Source organism: Chrysochloris asiatica, unplaced genomic scaffold (genome assembly GCF_000296735.1).
Source record: "Chrysochloris asiatica unplaced genomic scaffold, ChrAsi1.0 scaffold00183, whole genome shotgun sequence".
Taxonomy (NCBI): Eukaryota; Metazoa; Chordata; class Mammalia; order Afrosoricida; family Chrysochloridae; genus Chrysochloris; species Chrysochloris asiatica.
The window spans coordinates 142,242-162,131 of record NW_006408701.1 but is presented as its reverse complement, the minus strand read 5'-3'; the positions used below and the strand labels follow the sequence as shown (position 1 = coordinate 162,131).

Genomic DNA, 19,890 nt, shown 5'->3' with positions numbered 1-19,890 from the left:
GCTGGTAGTTTTGAACCGCTGTCCTTAAGGTTCGCAGCCCGATTCGTAACCACTACGCTACCAGAGCTAACTGGGTTCAAATCCTACCTCTACCATTTTCAAGTTCTGTGTAACTTTAAGCTTGTGTCTGTTCCCTCAGAGCCTCTCTCCTCATGTGTAAAATGGGGATAGTAATTCTGCATCCCTCACAGGGTAAGGATTAAATGAGATCAAATACGTGAAAGTACCTATCATGGTTCCTGGCACTCAGGAAGCAGATAATGTACATTACCTAAAGGATGTCTTCTACTTCTGTGATCCTTGCTGTTGTGCCCATTATAGTTAAAACATTATTCCTGTGCCTGGGGCTCAACACTTACTTGCCACAGTTATAGAGGTCACAGCAGAAGCAGGTGTTCCCCCGGATTCGAGGAGTGCAGGATCCACGGCTGAGATGAGGGCAGTTCACCTGAGGGCACACAATAGTGAGGACATGAGCTGGCAGTGAATGGGAGGCAGGGACCCTCTTGGATTGGAAACTCACATTAGTGACTGATGGAGACAGTAAGGATATCTGTGAAATGAACAAACCAACCCATGAGAGAGGTGGGGCAAGGCTGGTGGAGCTTGCATCTGAAGCAAGTCATTGTGTAGCTAGGCTCATGTTTAGTCTCAGCCACAGCCCTCAGTGTCCCATCCATGAAGGAGAGCGATAGAGAGGAGGAAGAACAGATGGAAGGATGCATGGAATAACAAAAGGACATAGAGAAATGAGGAGAAGAGGGAAGGGAAAATCAAAGTACAGGAGGAAAGAGGTTCAGGTGGGAAGGAAAACAGAGGGGCTGTCACATGCACTCTGAAGTACAATAGTACCTCTCTAGCTGCCTGGGTAAGGTTCCTCATAACCCTCGCGGAAGGAGAATTTTTGGTTGAGGAACTTATGACCTTATATAGGAAAAAATAGGGTTAGGGGGACCAGGGTTACAAGTGAACCTATGTAAGTCATTATTCAAATTCTTATAGTCACCAAGGTAACACTAGAAAGCGATCACAACAAAATCAAGAGAACAGCAGTGACACATCTTGAATTTGCAAAAACTTAAAAAAAAAACCTGCAAAAATTCATTTCCATTTACCAGCTCTTGTTTGCAATATATTTTTCCAGACTCTCTCCCCACAGTGGATGCAACGAATTGCTTGTATTTTTGTTGTTGCTGTTGTTGCTTTGTTATTAGAGAATATTTATAATAAACAAGTGCTTTTTTCTGTATTGGGACCTTCATCCATACGCTCACTGTCCTTTTCTGATAAGCTGCTGACCACAAACACATTTCCATTGCTTCCTTTTAACCTGAGAATGGTTCTAAGAAATGATGAACTTGTGTCTGGGAAGAGAGGTAAGTGGATTGCAGAGCTGTCATAGAGGCACATGGCATGGTTGTGTGCGATACAGTGGCCATTTTATACCCACTTGCCTTCCTTTTCTTATCCTAATCAAAACTCTGCCATTTCCCGACTTGTTAAAAGGACTAGCTTTCAATGTGAGGCTCAGATTACAGGACGATTAAGGTTCCTGAAAACAACTGGTAGAGTTTCGTATAAAGTAACTTCTCAGTTTGGGAGGGATCACTGTATACTGGAATGAAAACCCTCCAGAAATGACCTGGACCCATGCTCTGCCTCACTGCCCCCAGCTTCCAGTTCTGTATGGAACACAAGGAGAATCATGTGGGGCAGAAGACAGAGACTCCTTCCCACTTAAGCATGACTAGCTTAGTCTCTTGGGGTTTGTTGGGAGCCAGATTGCCTTCAGCTTGATAGTCCACGTCTCCCCAGTTCCTCAAAATGGACTAGGCTTCTCAACACTCCTTGGTCACCCCCCCCCCAATCCCTCAGGCTTTGGCAGGGCTCTCATTTTTCTTCCAGTTGGACATCAAGTCCAGGCAACGGAACCATCATCAACAGTGATGTAGGATGGGCATGCCCAGGGACTTTTGTACTTTTTTTCTGTCTCTTTTGGGATCAAAGCCGCATACAGGGAGGCTGCTGGGTGGGTCAGAGGGCCAGCTTGGGGCCATAGAACAAAGTTAATCTTACCAGGTCTCTTGAGACTCCAACCTATGACTGTGGCTTCATTAGCACTATGCTTTGACCCACGAACATATCAGCCACAAATTCTTAGCAGCTAGCCTCCATCCATGAAACAGAGTTTAAAAAAAGAGGGAGGGGGTGTGTTCAGGCAGAACAAGAGGGCTTCCCAGAAGGCAAAACATGTAGCCTCATTTTGGCTCACCTCCTCAGCTTCCTTCTGGGATGTCTTGGGGACATAGTGGCAGCGGTTAGCATAGAGTGGTTTCAGGTCCTAGAAAGAGAAACACCAAACCAAATGGGTTTTGGCTTTTAAAAAATAGATCAGAAATTGGTCTGTTTGTTAATACAGGAGTTGAACACACACACACACACACACACACACACACACACACACACACACATACCACCTTCAAAGCAGGCAGAGTATTGGGTTCATTTCTCTAAGTTTCCCATTTAGGAACCCGAGACCCTGAGGATCAGATCAAACTGCTTGAGTAAACTGCTTTATATTGAGACCTCTTTGGTTGACGTGAAATTAGGAAAGTGGTTGAGAAACAGGTTTCAGGAGATTTCCTCTCTGGTTGTCTTTTTATTCCTGCAAAAAATCCCCAGCGAACAAGATTCAGAACTTCAGGTTATTGCAACATCACACTCACAAATGGATAAAGTCCAAGGAACCCAGTTCTGACAATGAGGGCTCATTATCACCTGGGGACAGGACTAGGGCTGGCTGACATGTACACCCTGCCGTCATTTCTACAGTTTTTTCAGGAGTAAGAGCTCAAGAAGCAAGTCCCATGGGATTAAGCAGCTACGTAGACAGTTGTAGATTTTAACTCAACTGAACCAGGGTCATTTTCACTCCACTACACAGATTTGATAAAGACAGTGAACTCGAAAAATACTGCTGAAGCCCAGAAAACTAACATGGGTCTTGAAAAGAGTTGATTGACTCTGCTGACTTGGCCAGTTTCCTGGTGAGGGAGCTCTCAGGCGTGGGAGCTGGAGGAAAACAGACAGGCAGACACAAGGCAGGGCTGCCTGTAAGCTTGAGGGCAGGGGATACTGTTCATATCCCCTGAGTGAAAGGGAGTTACTGCTAAAGGCAGGTTGTTGTTGTTAAGTGTTGTTGAGTTGGTTCCGACTCATAACAGCCTTTTTGGGTTTCCAAGGAGTGGCTGGTGGGTTTGAACTGCCTACCTTGCCGGTAGCAGTCCAGTGCTTATCCTACAGTACCACACCAGGACCCCAAAGGCAGATTAGGATGGACCAGGTAGCAAATGCAAACTATCCTTGTGGGATTTGGCAGAAGTGTCCTAACAGAGGAACTTTGTATAGTCCCCCTTCCTTCTGCTCCCACTTCCCTCACTATTTCCAATAACACTGGTGGATGATGATTTAGCAGCTCCTGTTCTTGCCACCCAAGTGCCTCCTGTCCCCCAGCCTGCTGTTCCTCCGAGGACCAACCACTTCCCCTCAGCTATTTGTACCTGAATTTGCTGACTTCACAATGTGAGAGTTCATTCCTCTTTGGCTTATCTTGGAGTCAGGTTTGAGAGTGATGAGGTTTCTCAAGTTTATACCTCAAAAAACTCAGCCTGTTGTCATTGAGTCATCCCAACTTAGAGCGACCTGAAGGGACAGAGTAGAACTGCCCCATAAGATTTCCAAGGCTTTAAGTCTTTACAGAAGCTGACTGTCACATCTTTCTTCCACAGAACAACTGATAGGTTTGAACCACCACCCTTTTGTTTAGCAGCTGAGTGTTTAAACAATATACCACCAGGACTCCTAACTCATATCTAGCAGGGAATATTTTCTGTTTGGGTTATGGCAGAAGTCATTATTATCCTGCAGAAGGGGAAGCTTGATGCACATGTGCTGGTTGTAGCCTTCCTAACCTCCTGGTTAGGCAAAAGGCATGCAGTCACCCAATGCTCTAATTGAGGGCAGACATATGTGATGATTGCCCATTTGCTGCCGCTGACTGCTATTCTGCACTGAGATCCCAGAGAAGGAAAAAGCCCAGGCAACTGGGGCTGGGAAAATGTCACTCAGACAGGGCTCAGCAACCTTTTTAATCTGGAGGAATAATCCGGGGAATAATAAAACAAAATAAAACACTCCCCCAGTGTTATAGAATTGATTCCTACTCATAGTGACACTCTAGGACAGAGTAGAACTGTTGGATCAAAACACCAACTTTTCAGTTAGCAGTCCAGTTCTTAACCCAGTGTACCACCAGAGCTCCTTGTACTATGGAGAGAGGGGTAGAAATGGAAATTGCTTTATGTTGAGCCAGGCTGTCTGTAGGGCATGTTCACACCCAATATTGCACATCATCCTCATGCTAAACCTGAGAGCTATTATATTAATTATATTCATCTGTCAGAGGAGGACACTGACACACAGGAAGCTGAAGTGACTTTCCTGCAAGTTAATGTCTATATTAGAAATCAGAGAAAGAAAGACGTATGAGCAAGAGATACTAGAGAAAGGAAGCATGAGGCAAGAGAGAGAAGGAACTAGAAGGAACAAGGTGTGAGAGAAGGTCGTTCTTGAGAGGAAACTCGTATTCATTAAAGTCAAAGGAACAAGGCAAGATGATGCCAAAGAGTCTTGGCAACAGGAAAGACTGGCTTTACCCCACACAGGCAGTGTTGTTGTTGTTGTTAAGTACCGTGGAGTCGGTTCTGACTCATAGTGACCCTGCACAGAGTTTCCGAGGCTATAAATCTTTACAGGAGTACTTCATCTTTCTCCCGCAAAATGACTGGTAGTTTTGAACTGCTGACCTTGAGGTTGTTGTTGTTGTCAGGTGCCATCGAGTCAGAACCAACTCATAGTGACCCCATGCACAGCAGAACGAAACAATGTCCGATCCTGGGCCAACCTCACTACCGCCGCCACACTTGACACCATCAATGATGTCACCTGGCTGATCCATCTCATTGGGGGTCTTCCTCTTTTTCTCTGACCCTCCACCTTTCCCAGCATGACATCCTTCTCCAGCGACTGTTCTCTCCGGACAATGTGTCCAAAGTATGAGAGACGAAGCCTAGCCATCTTGGCCTCCAAGGAGCACTCTGGTTGCACTTCTTCCAAAACAGATCTATTGGTTCTTTTGGCAGACCTTGAGGTTAGCAGCCCAATTTGTAACCACTACGCTACCAGAGATCACTTGGGTCCAAATGTGCCTTTCATTTAAGTTGGCTAACAGATACCACCAAAGATTAATAAAGCTTTCTTCCTCAAAACACCCTGGGTATCAATGAGGACTGAAAGAACTCTCAGGCACAAACGCTTCCTTAAAGATTTTCCAGACTTGCCCAAGCCCATGAATTAAATGTTATACTGCAGCCCACTGCACTGTAGTAGGGACAGAGAGCCTTGTGTTAGAGGCAGGTAGGTGAGTATTAGAGGAAACTTCTGGCAAATATAGTTTAGATTTTTTTTCCATTGCCTTTGACTGAGGCCAGTGATCAAAAACATGAGGAACATTAGTAAAATACAAATCAAAGCCACCAAGAGTTACCACTTCATACCCACTGTTGTTGTTTTTGCTGAGAACTGTTGAGTCAGTTCCGACTTAAAGCAACCATGTATAGGGTTTCTGAGGAGAGGCTGGTGGGTTTGAACTGCCAACCCTGTGGTTCAAACCAATCTTGCAGTCCAGTGCTTATCTTACAGTGCCATACCATGACTCCATTCATATTCACTAGGATGACTAAAATAAAACAGTCAGATAATAACAAGACTTGGTGAGGATGTGGAAAAATATGCTGCTGGTAGGAAGGTAAATGGTGCAGCCACATTGGAAAACAGTCTGACAATTCCACAAACAATCAAACATAACAATTTAACAACATAATTACTATGTTGTTGTTGTTGCTGTAATCCACTGAGTCAATTCTGGCTCAAAGCAACCCTATATAACAGAGTTGAACTACTCCACAGGGTTTCCAAGGCTGTAATCTTTGTGGGAGGAGATCATTAGGTCTTTTCTCCCACGAATCAACTAATGGGTTTGAACTGCTGGTCTTATGATTAGCCGCTAAGTGCTTAAGCCATTGTGTAACCAGGGATCCTTGTGGTAACTATATGACCCAACTATCCCACTTCCAGTTATATTCCCAAAATGAATGAAAACCTATGTCCACATAAAAATTCATTCAGGAATGTTCATAGCAGCATTATTCATAATAGTGTAAAAGTTGAAATAAATCAAATGTTCAACAATAGATAAAATGTGCCATAGCTATAGAATGTAATATCATTTGGTCAAAAAAAGAAATGAAGTGCTGATAAATGATACAACATGGATGAAGCTTGAAAACATGGTAAATGAAAGAAGCCAATCACAAAAGACCATGTTTTATATGAAATATCAAAAACAGGAAACTATATAAAGTCAGAAAGCACATTAGTGGTTGTGAATTTAGGGGGCATAATAGCTTTTGGGGTAATGAAAATGTTCTAAAATTGACTGTAGTGACGGCTGGACATACCTGTGAATATACCAAAAAACACTGAATTATATGCTTCAAGTTGGTGAATTATATGGCATGTAAATTATATCTCAATAAAGCTGTTTAAATAAAAAAAAAAACATTCAAGTTTGAAGAAGAAGGATAAAGAAGAAACCATTTTAGTTCATGATGCCACTTCTCAGTCACTAGGTCCACGTTGCCATGGAGACTGCCTCAGAGTAAATACTGCTTGTCAAATGGAGATAATAATGCCTGCCCTACATATCTAACAGGGTTGTGGTGGGTCTCAGATGAGGTAATAGATGTGAAGGCACATGGAAAAGCTAAGTACACTACACAAAAACAAGGAATTATTGTTATTAAGATGGTTCTTGTTGAATACAAAATAGCATGCATATTATGACTGACTGCAATTATGATACACAAATAGCTGTATACTGAGAGGGTAATATGCAAACATGAAAAGATCTGCTATGTTAGGGTTGTAGGATTATGGTGATTAAAATTTACTGATAAGTTATTTGCCTTTTTGAAAAAAAGACAGAAAAAGATGATCACACACACGGTTAAAGTCAGAAGGGGTGAGTCTGATAGGTTGTTGTTGTTATGTGATGTGGAGTCAGTTCCGACTCATAGCGACCCTGTACAGGGTTTCCGAGGCTGTAAATCTGACCAACATTTATAATCCTAGTGCTGAAAGAAAACCAGGTAAACTATTTCTCTTCCCATCTTCCTATTCTGTCTTCTATCCAAAAGAGCCAACTCGACAGCACTTAACAACAACAAATCCAGAAATGATCTCCTGAGAGGATAGTTCAGAGGCTGCTTAGGTGGCAACACCACCCAAGGTGCTCATCTAAACTTAGAAAATGAGGAACAGAATTTTCTACCTCTGTCAACATGCTTGGAGGAGGGTCCAAGAATAGGAGTGTTGGAATTGAAACAATAATATCTCCACTCCATCCATACCCCTGCCATCCATACCCCTGCCAAACCCTCAGGGGGACCTTAAACAATTAGCCAAAATGAAAATGGAATAAAACATTGTTGGATCCAGAGTATGTTCTGATAACACAATTTTGTTCCAACTGAATTATTAAGAAAACATATTTCCAGCTAGTTCATGGGATATTTTCATTTTTAATGTTGGTTCTGCTTTTTTTTTTCCCCCCCCTGTTTTTTAAAAAATGAGTATTTGGGTTGGCTGTGGAGGCTCAACAAGTTGCTGTGGCTCATACTTCATTTCAGTTTGCAGACCAGGTGCCGTTGAATTGGCACCGACTTAAAGCGACCGACCCTATGCACAACAGAACTAAACTGCCTGGTCCTGCACAAACCTCACAATTGTTGCTACGTGTGAGCCCATTGATGCTGCCACTATGCCAGTCCATCTCGTTGGGGATCTTCCCCTATTTTTTTCTGACACTCCACTTTACCAAATATGATGTCCTTCTCCAAGGACTGGTCCCTTCTGACAACATATCTAAAGTATGAGAGACGAAGTCTAGCCATCCTGGCTTCCAAGGAGCAATCTAGCTGTACTTCTTCCAACACAGATCTGTTTGTTCTTTTGGCAATCCATGAAACTTTTAATATTCTTCTCCAATACCATAACTCAAATGCATCAATTCTTCTATGGTATTCCTTATTCATATGAGGTTATTGAAAATACCATGGCATGGGTCAGGTGCACCTTAGTCCTCAAACTGACATCTTTGCTCTTGAGCACTTTAAAGAGATCTTGTGCACCAGATTTGCCTAATGCAATACATCATTTGATTTCTTGACTGCTGCTTCCATTGGTTGATACAAGCAAAATGAAGTCTTTGACAACTTCAATCTTTCATCCATTTACATGGATGTCGTTTATTGGTCCAGTGGTGAGGATTTTTGTTTTTATTTACATTGAGGTGAAGCCCATACCGAAGGCTGTGCTCTCTGATCTTCATCAGTATTTTAAGCCCTCTTTGCTTTCAGCAAGCAAGGCTGTATCATCTGCATATCACAGTTTGTTACATGTGCATATCACAGGTTGTTAATGAGTCTTCCTCTAATCCTGATGCCATGTTCTTCTTCATATAATCCAGCTTTTCGAATTAATTGCTCAGCATACAGACTGAATAAGTATGGTGAAAGAATACAACCCTAGGACACACCTTTCCTAATTTTAAACCATTCAGAATTTCCTTGCTCTGTTCAAACAACTGTCTCTTGGTCTATGTACAGGTTCCTTATGAGCACAATTAAGTGTTTCAGAATTTTCATCCTCTTCAATGTTGTCCAATTGAAACCCTTTGCATAGTCAATAAAGCACAGGTAAACATCTTTCTGGCATTCTCTGCTTTCAGCCAAGATCCATCTAACATTAGCAATGATGCACTTCATTCCACGTCCTTGTCTGAGTCTAGCTAGAACCTCTGCAAGTTCTCTGTTTATGTATGGTTGCAGCCGTTTTTGTATTGTCTTTAGCAAAATTTTTCTTGCATGAGATATTAATGATAGTCTGATGATTTCCGCATTCCATTGGATCACTTCTCTTTGGAATGGGCACAAATATGGATCTTTTCCAGTCAGTTGACCAAATTTCTTGGCATAGATGAGTGAGTGCCTTCAGTACCGCATCAGTTTGTTGAATGATTTCAATTTGTATCCCATCAATTCCTGGAGCCTTGTGCTTTCAATGCACCTTGGACTTCTTCCTTCAGTGTCATTGACTCTTCATTATATGCTACCACTTGAAATATTTGAACATCCACCATTTCTTTTTGGCACAGTGACTCTATGTATTCCTTCCACCTTCTTTGATGCTTTCTGCATCATTCAGTATTTTGTACATGTTGTTGTTATTAGGTGCCTTCTAGTTGGTACCGACTCATAGCAACCCTATGTACAACAGAACAAAACATTGCCCGGTCCTGGTTGTCATACTTGAGCCCATCGGTGCTGCCACTTTGCCAGTTCATCTCGCTGGGGGTCTTCCCCTTTTTCTCTGACCCTCCACCTTACCAAACATGATATTCTTCTCCAGTGACTGGTCCCTCCTGACAATATGTCCGAAGTATGAGAGATGAAGTTTGGCTATCCTGGCCTCCAAGGAACACTCTGACTGCATTTCTTCTAATACAGCTCTATTTGTTCTTTTGGCAACCCATGGCACTTTCAATATTCTCCTCCAACACCATCACTCAAAAGCATCAGTTCTTCTACGATTTTCCTTATTCACTGTCCAGCTTTCACATGCATATGAGGTTATTGAAAATACCATGGCTTGGGTCAGGCGTACCTTAGTCCCCAAGCTGACATCTTTTCTCTTCAACACTTTAAAAACAGGTCTTGTGCAGCAGATTTGCTTAATGAATACATTGTTTGATTTCTTGCTCATGACTCAAGCCATGCTACCAGAGCTCCCTTTATGCGTGTGTATATATATCTATATCTATATCTATATCTATATCTATATATATCTATCTATCTATATATATAATGTTGCATATATTTATATTACATATGAAAACTCCTTTTTTTTTTCAACCTAAACATTCATTGCTTTTTTTTATTTATTTGAAAAGAAATGATAACATCTTCGTGAACCTTTAAAGTATTATAGGTCCAGGGTAGTATGTCTACTGTGCCTAATGGAGAAGTTGGTCCTCAGTCAGATGTCTGGAATAGTATGAAATGAAATGTGCTGGAAGAAGACTGAAGGCTACTGTAGAAAGCCAAATAGGAATGCCCTTAGAGCCAAATCCATATGCCCAGGTTTGAGGTTCAGGAAGAAAATAGCCCTTATGAGGCATTTGGCACTTGAACTATAGGACTGGATTCTGATTGGGAGCTCTAGCTCTAGAACTTTCCCTAGACCCCCAACCGTATCACTACTCTTCAACCATTGTTGTAGGGACAGCAAAGCTCAGGTGCCTGAGAAAAGCTGACTCCGTCCTCATGTCAGCTTGTTGCTGTTGAAGAGGAGGTCGGTCACCTATTGAAACCTTCAAGGCTCTCAGGAAATCACGTGACTTCCTGCTGTTCTCTCCTTTCCCCTGGCCCCCAACACAGCATATTGGTTTTGAATTCCAAGTCATTTCATTGCCCTTATCTTTGCCTTTCTAAATATGACTCACACTTCAAAGGCATAGCTCCATTGCCATCTCCACTTTTTGAATCCACCACAAACCACTCTACTTAAAGTCTGTACATCCCTACAGCTTAGATCTAGTTCTCTAGATGCCCATGTGCCCATAGGTGTCTTTCCTCATCTTATTAGTAAGATCCTGAGGCAGCCATCCTGGCTTCTCCCGCTTCTGTACCCTCACAATGTATATAACACAGTGCTGAACATCCAGCGCACAAAGGCAACCTTCCTTTATTGAACATTTTCTTGAATCAAGGACTAGAAATACTCACAATGTGTCTGGCAGCAAAGACCCCATCAACTATGGCACAACAAAAAGCTGCAATCACACCAAAGCTGATAAAGACGATAGAAGCCACCAGCTGCGAGGGAAACAAAACAAAAAAGTGTCTGTTAGTCTTCCTTTCTCACTGCTTAAGGAGACAGGGCAATCCCTAAGAGACTGGCAGCCAAAGAACACTCTGGCCTGCTTCTCTATGGGGATGCTCTTCTCAGTCAGGCAGGATGTGTGGGAAGGGTGGGAGAGGCAGAGAATGGGTCAATGAAGCACTTCATACATTTTCAGAATGAGCTAAGAAATTCACTCTATCAGTACCAAATGAAGAGGAGGCTTGCTGGCACCCCAACATGCTGTCTATGGAGAAATTACTTGACTGTGTGGCTCTTCCATCCTTGTTGTTAAGCATGGTTGAATCAGTTCTGACTCATAGCGACCCTATATAGAGTTTCCAAGGAGAAGCTTGTCGGTTTGAAACTACCTTATTACCTTGTGGTTCACAGTGCCACACCAGAAGTCTGTCCTTGGTGGTGGTGGTGATGTGCCGTGGAGTCTGTTCCGACTCATAGTGACCCTGCATAGGGTTTCTGAGACTGTAAATCTTTACAGGAGCAGAAAGCCTCTTCTTTCTCCCACGGAACAGCTGATAGTTTTGAACTGCTGACCTTGAGGTTCCCAGCCTGATTTGTAACCACTATGCTACCAGAGCTCCTTAGACTCAGAAAAATGTTGGACCTTTGCCATCATGGAATTTAACCTCCTATTTCATTTGCATTGAAATGGAAGCACAGAGAGGGAGAATGAAAAAGTCTGGCGCCCACCAACCCCTACTCCAGTGTTCTTCCTCATTCTGCTACTTGATGGTACAGTGGGTCCTGATAAAGACAGAGATGGTTCTGAGGCCCTGCACAACTTAACATGGCCTTCTGAGTCACTGGTAAAAGGACGTTCAACTTTTTAAGGCTTCAATGTCAAGGACGTTTCACAAGGGTTGAGTTATCTGAAATTGATCAACTCTGTATAGTATACATGGGAATTTTGAAGTAAGAAAAATGTTTCTTTGAATGAAACCATCCCATTCTCTGAATATGCTATTTAGCAGAAACTTTTCTGATAAGTTATCTTCCATGTATAAAGATGATGCTACAAACCAATGTGTTTCATGGTGTTTTCATGGGCAGGACTAGATGCTTCCTGAGCGTACCATCTGCCCATGTTGGCCCTCAAAGCAAGATAGAATCAGCACTTTTCTTCCTTGAGGTATTTGGGGGAAGAATTGGGGTGGTGTGTGGGTGTATGTATTTGGGTTAGCATGTCATTAAGATGTTTGCCAAGGAGAAGGAGAAAGTCAAAGTCATCACTACCCTGGGGCTCTCCTGATTCAACAAGATAGGAGTAAATGTGTTTATCTCCTTTGAAAGTTATTCAGAAACCTCTTAATAAATCTCAGTTTACAAGCAGAGAACTGGTAAATAAATAATGGATGAATGATTTCATGAAATTGGCATTATTAGCTATGCCATGATCAGTCCTAAAATTAAAATGCCCCCATTATTTTTAATAATTTAAACCCAAATTTCATATACAACTGGCATGGGGATAGTCCAGGTGAAATAGAAGAAGAAAACTATTAGAACTCCCCTGAGGGTGATTTCTCACATTGCTGTGAGAGAACCTTTGGTTAGAGCTCTCTGTCCCTGGAGCTATAACGTTATCTGATTAAACTTGCTGTTAAATAGATCCCATTTTCAAAGTTGTGATACCTTAGAGAGCTAATCAGCCTACCATCTGACCATTCACCAGGCATCTTCCTTTATAAGCCTATAAAACTGCAAAATGCTTGCAGTTTGGTCTGCACCTTGTTTCCTAGCCCTCCAGGAAGTCTTCTCAGACTGAGCCAGGACAATGCAACAGCTTGCCCTTCTGGGGCTCATTAGGACACGGAAATCCTGTTATTCGCTCATCCTTCCTTTCAACCTTACAACATGAACTATGCTAATGGAAATACCCCAGGTTGGTTTCATTCTTTTGTTTTGTCTTCTGCGTTCCCTCAGAACATTTCTTCTCTTAATTCAATTTCCCTTAGATTGTAATTCCTTAAAAGGCAGAAATTCTCTGCAAAAACTTCCCCCAAAGATTCTGTATCAAAGATGCGAGGGACACCAGTAATCCAAGGCTGCAGAAATGGCAGATGATAACCTGACCATAGGGTTGGAGCACTACTGGGAGTGAGGAGGAAAGCAAAAGGCAAAATCTAGAATAGTTTATCCTTGTAGTTTAAGGAAACTGAGGGAGCATCAGGCAAGATGTGAACAAGTCCCATCCTACAGGGTTGTTGTAAAACAAGTTCCTTGGAGGCTTAGGAGAAAAAGCAGAAATAGTTTCTTTTGTGGCCCAATTTGGCAACCTTAAGAAACATGTTACTTACTCATATAAATTTTGAACTTAACAGATGCAGTACTTGATTCTATAGTGATAAAACTTACCATCTGCCGTTTGTTCTCAATAAGGTTTGATCCGATGATTCCAAGGAATGATCCAAAGCCGAGCTATAAAGCAACATGGCATACATAACGTGTGAAAACCGTCTGACCACATAAGCATTCCAGCTCCCGTGTAGATAATGGAAAACAACTGGGGTAGAGATGCTAACAGTATGAGTTGGAATCGACTCCACATGCAACTGTTATGTACACAAATACAGCACATACGATAAAAATATTTCCCATCACCATTTCCCAATTATTCCTTGTAGATCAGAATCACACCTAAAAAGAAACTCATGTGCCCCTAAAACTAAAAGTAGAGGTCAACCATAGCTTTTCAGAGCTTGCCTATCTTAATTTCAATACCCACTACCTAGCGCGTGACTGGTGAGTCAGTAAAAGTCATATACTGGTGAAAAGCATGTGCTCTGATAGAACCTTTATCTTTTTTGAAAATACTCCTTCTATTCTGATTCATGGATTACAAAATGAGGTTTTCAAGAGCAATTTCTGATGCATCTGGCCCACTAATCAAACCCAGGAAGTACTTTAAAAATCAGCAATCACCTTAGCCTAGACTGAGAGGAGAACAAAAGGAGGAGGGGGTGGGGAAGGAATCTTTTTTGAAAGCCTCTATCTGTGGTTAGCCCACTGCAATTTATGTTAGCACTTATTCACCTCTTCTTCCATCCCTGCTTCATTTATGGACAGAAAGCATTCATTAAAGGGTGAACAGAAATGGCAGTGTAAAACCCTGAAAAACAATTTCCCTTTCTAAGTGGCTGGGATGATGGCTCAGTGTAGCAGATTCCACAGCTCTCTCAGCTCTGCCATTAGTGCACTGAGTCTGCCAATCTTGGCTGAAAATGGTTGCTAACTGATGGCTGGTGATGGGGATTAAAATGGAAGAAGTAAAAAGTGGTAAGAATGGACCAATAAATCTTAACACAAGTTCCGTGATGTAGTTACATTTTTCTTTATGCTCACTAATGGTCTGAGTTTCCATGTGCAGCCTTACTTTGGCTTACAGAGGCATTTATTTCAGTGCCAAGCTCCCAAATACAGTAAGAAGTGCCTTGCAACTAGGGCTACAAACCGTATGGACCTGAGGGCAGTGCAGGAGTTTGGTGGAACAATATAGGGGGAAGGAGTGGTTGTCTCAGAACCCCCAAAATGAAAGAGAATGAAGGGAAAGTAGAAATGTGAATTTCTAAGGACTCATTTTATCAGGCCACTCAGCCAGTAACTCTTCTTGGAAATAGAAGTTGAAGTGCATGCGGGTATGTTTAGCGGTGAAAAGAAAGGGAAGAACATCCCATGCCATCCAAGACTTTATTGAGAACACTTCCATTCAACAAGGCCAAAATTGGAACCCTCATACACTGCTGATGGGAATGTAAAATGGTGCAGCACAGTGCAAAATAGTCCGACCATTCCACAAACAATTAAAGGTAAGTGTTACCTAAAGTGAACAATAACACCAGGGAAGTATGCTCTTCTTAGAACAATTAACCATATGAGAGCCAAAGGGCAGTATTGACACTGGGATAAAATTCAGAAGTCAGGAAGGGATAGGAAAGAAGGACAGATGGAAACAGGAAACATAGGGAGGAAATGGAAAGCGTGTTGTTACATTGTGAGAATTGCAATCAATGTCACAAACAAAATGTGCATTGTCTAATTGAAAATCAATTTGTTCTGTAAACTTTCACCCAGATCATAACAAAAGTTTTTTAAAAGTAATTAAAGCTAAAGAAAATAAACATAGGCTTTCAGACCCTCAAAAGAAAAATGTAATAAAATGTTTACTGTTTGATTCATACAATTGAAATCTAAAGACCTTTATTAAGTACATGAAAAAAAAAAAAGAAGAAGAAGAATTACCACATGATCCAGTAATTCCTTTCCTAGGTATATTCCCAAGACAAAGAAAATATTTTCAACATTTTTTCAACTCTTATTATAAATGTTCCTAACATGTAAGTCCATGCTCCTACATGTCTACCACCTAGTCATATTTCAAATGTCATTAAAATGTGTTGCCATACAGTATAGTGATTATAATCTGGTTATCAGACTGGCCTGGTTTCCAACCCTAGTTCTTTCACTAATTGCTGTACAGCATAGAACAAGCTGATGAATCTTTCTAACCCTGTTTCTTCATCTGTAAAACAAGGACCATAGTAGTGGCTACCTTATAGGATTTTTGTGGGGGTTAAACACGATGATACATTGAAATAATTTTGCACAATGCCTGGTACACAGTAAGCACTCTATAAATATTGGTTATTATTCTAGTGACCATTATTACTATTTTATGAAGACATTTCTCTTTGGAGTAACTCTAGCCTGATGTGAGCTGAAAAAACCCTATCATTACTTGTTCTATTTCGTGACAAGAGAGTTTCCCTGTTCTCTCTTACCTTCCCCTTTCCTCCAATATGTTCAACAGGTTTTTTAAAAATGTTACTATTATGTGATTATGGCACTCTGGGCCACTTGTAGACATTGAGAGAAATTCATAGGCAACTTCTAATGTGGAAAATAAGTCTTTTTACCCAACAGTTAACCAAATTCCGCAGAAACTCACTCAATGACTACTGTACCCCAATAGCAGTCTTTGCTCTAAGATGGGAAGCAAAGGCATTCACTGTTCCCGACACTTTCACATAACTCTCTGATGGCAGTGGCCAGAAGAGATGGGCTGAATCCTTGTGGAACTAACTAGAAAAACAAGGCACTCCAGGTCAGCAGGTTACTTAATCCAGTTCTCTTCCATTCCATACTATTCCATTCTATTCCACTCTAGTCCATTCATAGAGCACATCTATATATTCATAAATGTGGTCATCAAGAGTTGGAATAAACTCGACGACAATTAACAACAGCATGCACCAAGCATTCATCATAAAGCTCTTTACATAAAGGAGATGTAGAGATGAGCAAGAAGACATAGTCCCTCCCATCAAGGAGCTCACAATATGGTGAGGAAGATACATAGACTGGGCATTAAGGACCACTGGCAAGGCATAAAGTGCTATTATTGTTGTTGTTAAGTGCCATCAAGTCAGTTTCGACTCATAGTAACCCTACATAAGGTTTCCAAGGAATGGCTGGTGAGTTTGAACTGCCAGCCATTTCTTGGGTTAGATTCCTGGCTCAGATACTTACAAACTATGTGACCTTGGGCCACTACCTTAACTTCTCTGTGCTTCACTTTCCTCATTTACAAATGTGGATCATAATAGCACTTATCTCACAGGATTGCTATGAGGATTCAAAAACCAAAACCTATTGTTGTTGAGTTAACTCCAACTCACAGTATGGACCTATAGGATAGAGTAGAACCACCCCTTGGGATTTCCAAGGCTATAATTTTTAAAAAACAAATGTTTTATTGTGAATTATGTGATAGTTCGGATGGGAGAACATTAGCTTTACATTCATCCTATCATATATCGTTTCATTGCCATGGTTACAATCCCCTCCACGCATCATCAACCAACCAAAGGGTATACCCTACAAGCCTACCCCCAGTCATCAGCACACAGCTCCCCTCTCTCTCTCTCTCTGGGTCTAAAGGCCCCAGCTGCTCCATCTCTCCACATCATCTTCTCTGCCTCCATCTCTGGCATCACTGTTTCTCTGGGTAAGGTCCTGCACTCTGCTCTTCTCCCTTGATGGTCCCAGGGACCTCCACTCCTGGACTGCAAAGTCAATCACTCCCTTCCTTTTGCTACAAAACATCTACCTTTACATTTCCAACCCTCACAGTCAGTCCTGATAACTATTATTCATTATTGTACCACAAGAGACCTATCCCCATCTCCTTTCATCAGACCCGCCCAGACAGATTGGATACTACTCAGTGGAGATTCTACCTTCCTCCGTACCCTCTGGATCTAGGCTCCGTCTTGAAAGCTTGTAAGCCACTCATTTCTTGCCTTTGTAGCACCCTCCGCAACGCCCCTCCCCCCCATTTTGGGTAACCAATGTCCAAGTTGCCCATCCTGGTCTACCCTACGTATGGAAGGGGTGGGAATGATCCTCGCTGTAAAGATTTGTTCCCTCTTTTGAGATACTGTATCAGATTACTCTTTTTTCTCTCTTCTTTCTCCTTCTAGCTAAGCTCTGATCATCCAGTCATTGAAGCCAGGTCAAGTGGGTATCATCTGTAAGTGTGGGTGTTCTTATGCATATGCCCTCTCTTGTGGCTACAAATCGGGCTGTGAACCTTAAGGTCAGCGGTTCGAAACTACCAGCTGCTCCGCGGGGGAAAGAAGAGGCTTTCTACTCCTGTAAAGATTTACACCCTTGGAAACCCTATACAGGGTCGCTATGGGTCGGAACCGACTCAATGGCACATAACAACAACAACAACAACATCAGATGGACACTTCACTCTCCATTCTAGTCCTCTGTGTCTATGTCACTGAATCTGGGCCCAAGAGTCCCCAAGTCTTGCCACACTGCTGGCCAATCAGGTCTCCACCCAGGTTCACAGGAGGCAATTGAACTTTGTAGGGCTTAGCTTGCAGCTTCATTGCTGTTTTTCCCTCTCTTCCCCTTATCGGTGACGAACGTGGTCACCACTCAGAGCATGTATTCCAATTGAGTCTTGGTTTTGGAAGAGGGTTTACTCTGAGGGAACCTGACCACTCCTGGGCAAACAACTTGCTTGTTTTTGTAGTAATCAGTCGGACTGCTGTTATTGTTTTGTATTTTTCCTGTCGGTCTTTCTTTCAAGAAGTATCTTCTGTTTTTCTAGCTGTTCCAGGCTTGTCTGCTTGTCCTCTCAAGTGGAAATTTCCCACCTCAGAAGATTCTGGATGGGGTTCAGGATTCCACCTATGATCTTATGTAATGCAGAGGCTCCCCGCAGGAAGCCTCCTTCACTGGGCACATTGTAGTCCCATTTTAGATATTCCATTCAGCTATAGGCAGAAGACGGATTTACAAGCTTTCTATAGTGATGTTTCTGGCTATACCTTTCTCTCCCACTCAAATGTCTATTTTATAATGGTATGCCAGGGAAACCAAGATTCAAAAGACAGCCAAGCATCTTAACATTATTTTCCCCTTTTGCCCATTCTAACCATGTCTTAATCCCTGTATTACAAGGTGGTGCATACATCATTATTTACCTTTGTCCCACTTAGCCCATACAAACCTACCTAATGGTTCTCCCATCCGCCTTGTTCTTCCAATCCCCTCCCCCTTCTTGTGTATCGCCCCCCTCCCTAGCACCCAAACTATCCTGTGTCTATTCTCTATCCTGTGCTCCACCTTCCCCTCCCTACCCTCACCCCACACCCTACTTCCCAGTAACCAGCAAAGAATCTGCCCCCCCCAACTTCACCCCCATTTAGTATGGGTTCTTTTTCTTAGTCTTTTACAGTAGTAGTCCTATGCAGTATTTCTCCTTTTGTGACTGACTAATTTCACTCAACATAATGTCCTCAAGGTTCATCCATGTTATGCGGTGGCTTGCAGCTTCCTTGTTATTCTTCAAGGTAGCATAATATTCCATTGTGTGTATGTACCAAAGTTTGTTTATCCATTCTTCAGTTGATGGGCACTTAGGCTGTCTCCATCTTTTTGCTATTGTAAATAGTGCTGCTATGAACATTGATGTGCATATATCTACTTGTGTTATGGCTCATATTTCTTGTGGATAAATACCAAGTAAAGGAATTGCTGGATCATAAGGTATTTCTATTTCCCACCTTCTGAGGAAGTGCCATATTGCTTTCCAGAGAGGTTGAACCATTTTGCCATCCCACCAACAATGTAGGAAGGTCCCAGTCTCTCCACATCCTTGCCAGCATATATTGTCCTCTACTTTTTTTTTTTTTTTTTAATCTTTGCTGTTATTGCTGGTGTGAGATGATATCTCATTGTTGTTTGAATTTGCATCTCTCTAATAGCTAGTGATCATAAACACATCTTCATATGTTTGTTGGCTGCCCAGATCTCCTCCTTGGTGAAGTGTCTATTCATGTCTTGTGCCCATTTTTAAATTGGGTTATTTATCTTTTTCTTGTAGAGGTATTGTACTTTCCAATATATTTTAGAAATGAGTCCCTTGTCTGGTGTGTGGTAGCAAAAGATTTTTTTCCCATTCTGTGGGTTCCCTTTTTACTCTTCTGGTGAAGTCCTTTGATGCACATAAGTTTTTAATTTTTAGTGTGTCCCAATCATCTGTTTTGTCTACTTTTGTTTCTGTAGTTTTCAAAATGTTTGTTAGTCTGTGTGTTCCCTGAATTAGTGCCCTCACATTTGTCCCTACTTTATAATTGATGGCCTTCATGATTTTGGAAATTCACATTTAGGTCTTTAATCCATGCTGAGTTTGTTTTTGTATAGAGCATGAGGTAAAGGTGTTGTTGCAATCTTTTGCATATTGCTTTCCAGTTCAGCCAGCACCATCTGTTA

At 41.9% G+C, this 19,890-nt stretch overlaps 1 protein-coding gene across 3 annotated transcripts in view; it reads right to left on the bottom strand.

Moving 5' to 3' along the window:
• TMEM255A (transmembrane protein 255A) overlaps positions 1 to 19,890 on the bottom strand; it is a 90,897-nt gene that overhangs the window by 56,797 nt on the left and 14,210 nt on the right. Inside the window, exons 3-7 of one of the 3 annotated variants that reach the window (XM_006872086.1) lie at positions 13,456 to 13,518; positions 10,965 to 11,054; positions 2,273 to 2,341; positions 853 to 924; positions 360 to 448 (exon numbers count right to left, since the gene is read on the bottom strand). In XM_006872086.1, the coding sequence (XP_006872148.1) occupies positions 360 to 448; positions 853 to 924; positions 2,273 to 2,341; positions 10,965 to 11,054; positions 13,456 to 13,518 (383 nt within the window). The remainder of the gene's footprint in view (positions 1 to 359; positions 449 to 852; positions 925 to 2,272; positions 2,342 to 10,964; positions 11,055 to 13,455; positions 13,519 to 19,890) is intronic. The other 2 variants (XM_006872087.1, XM_006872088.1) reach the window with 2 other exon arrangements.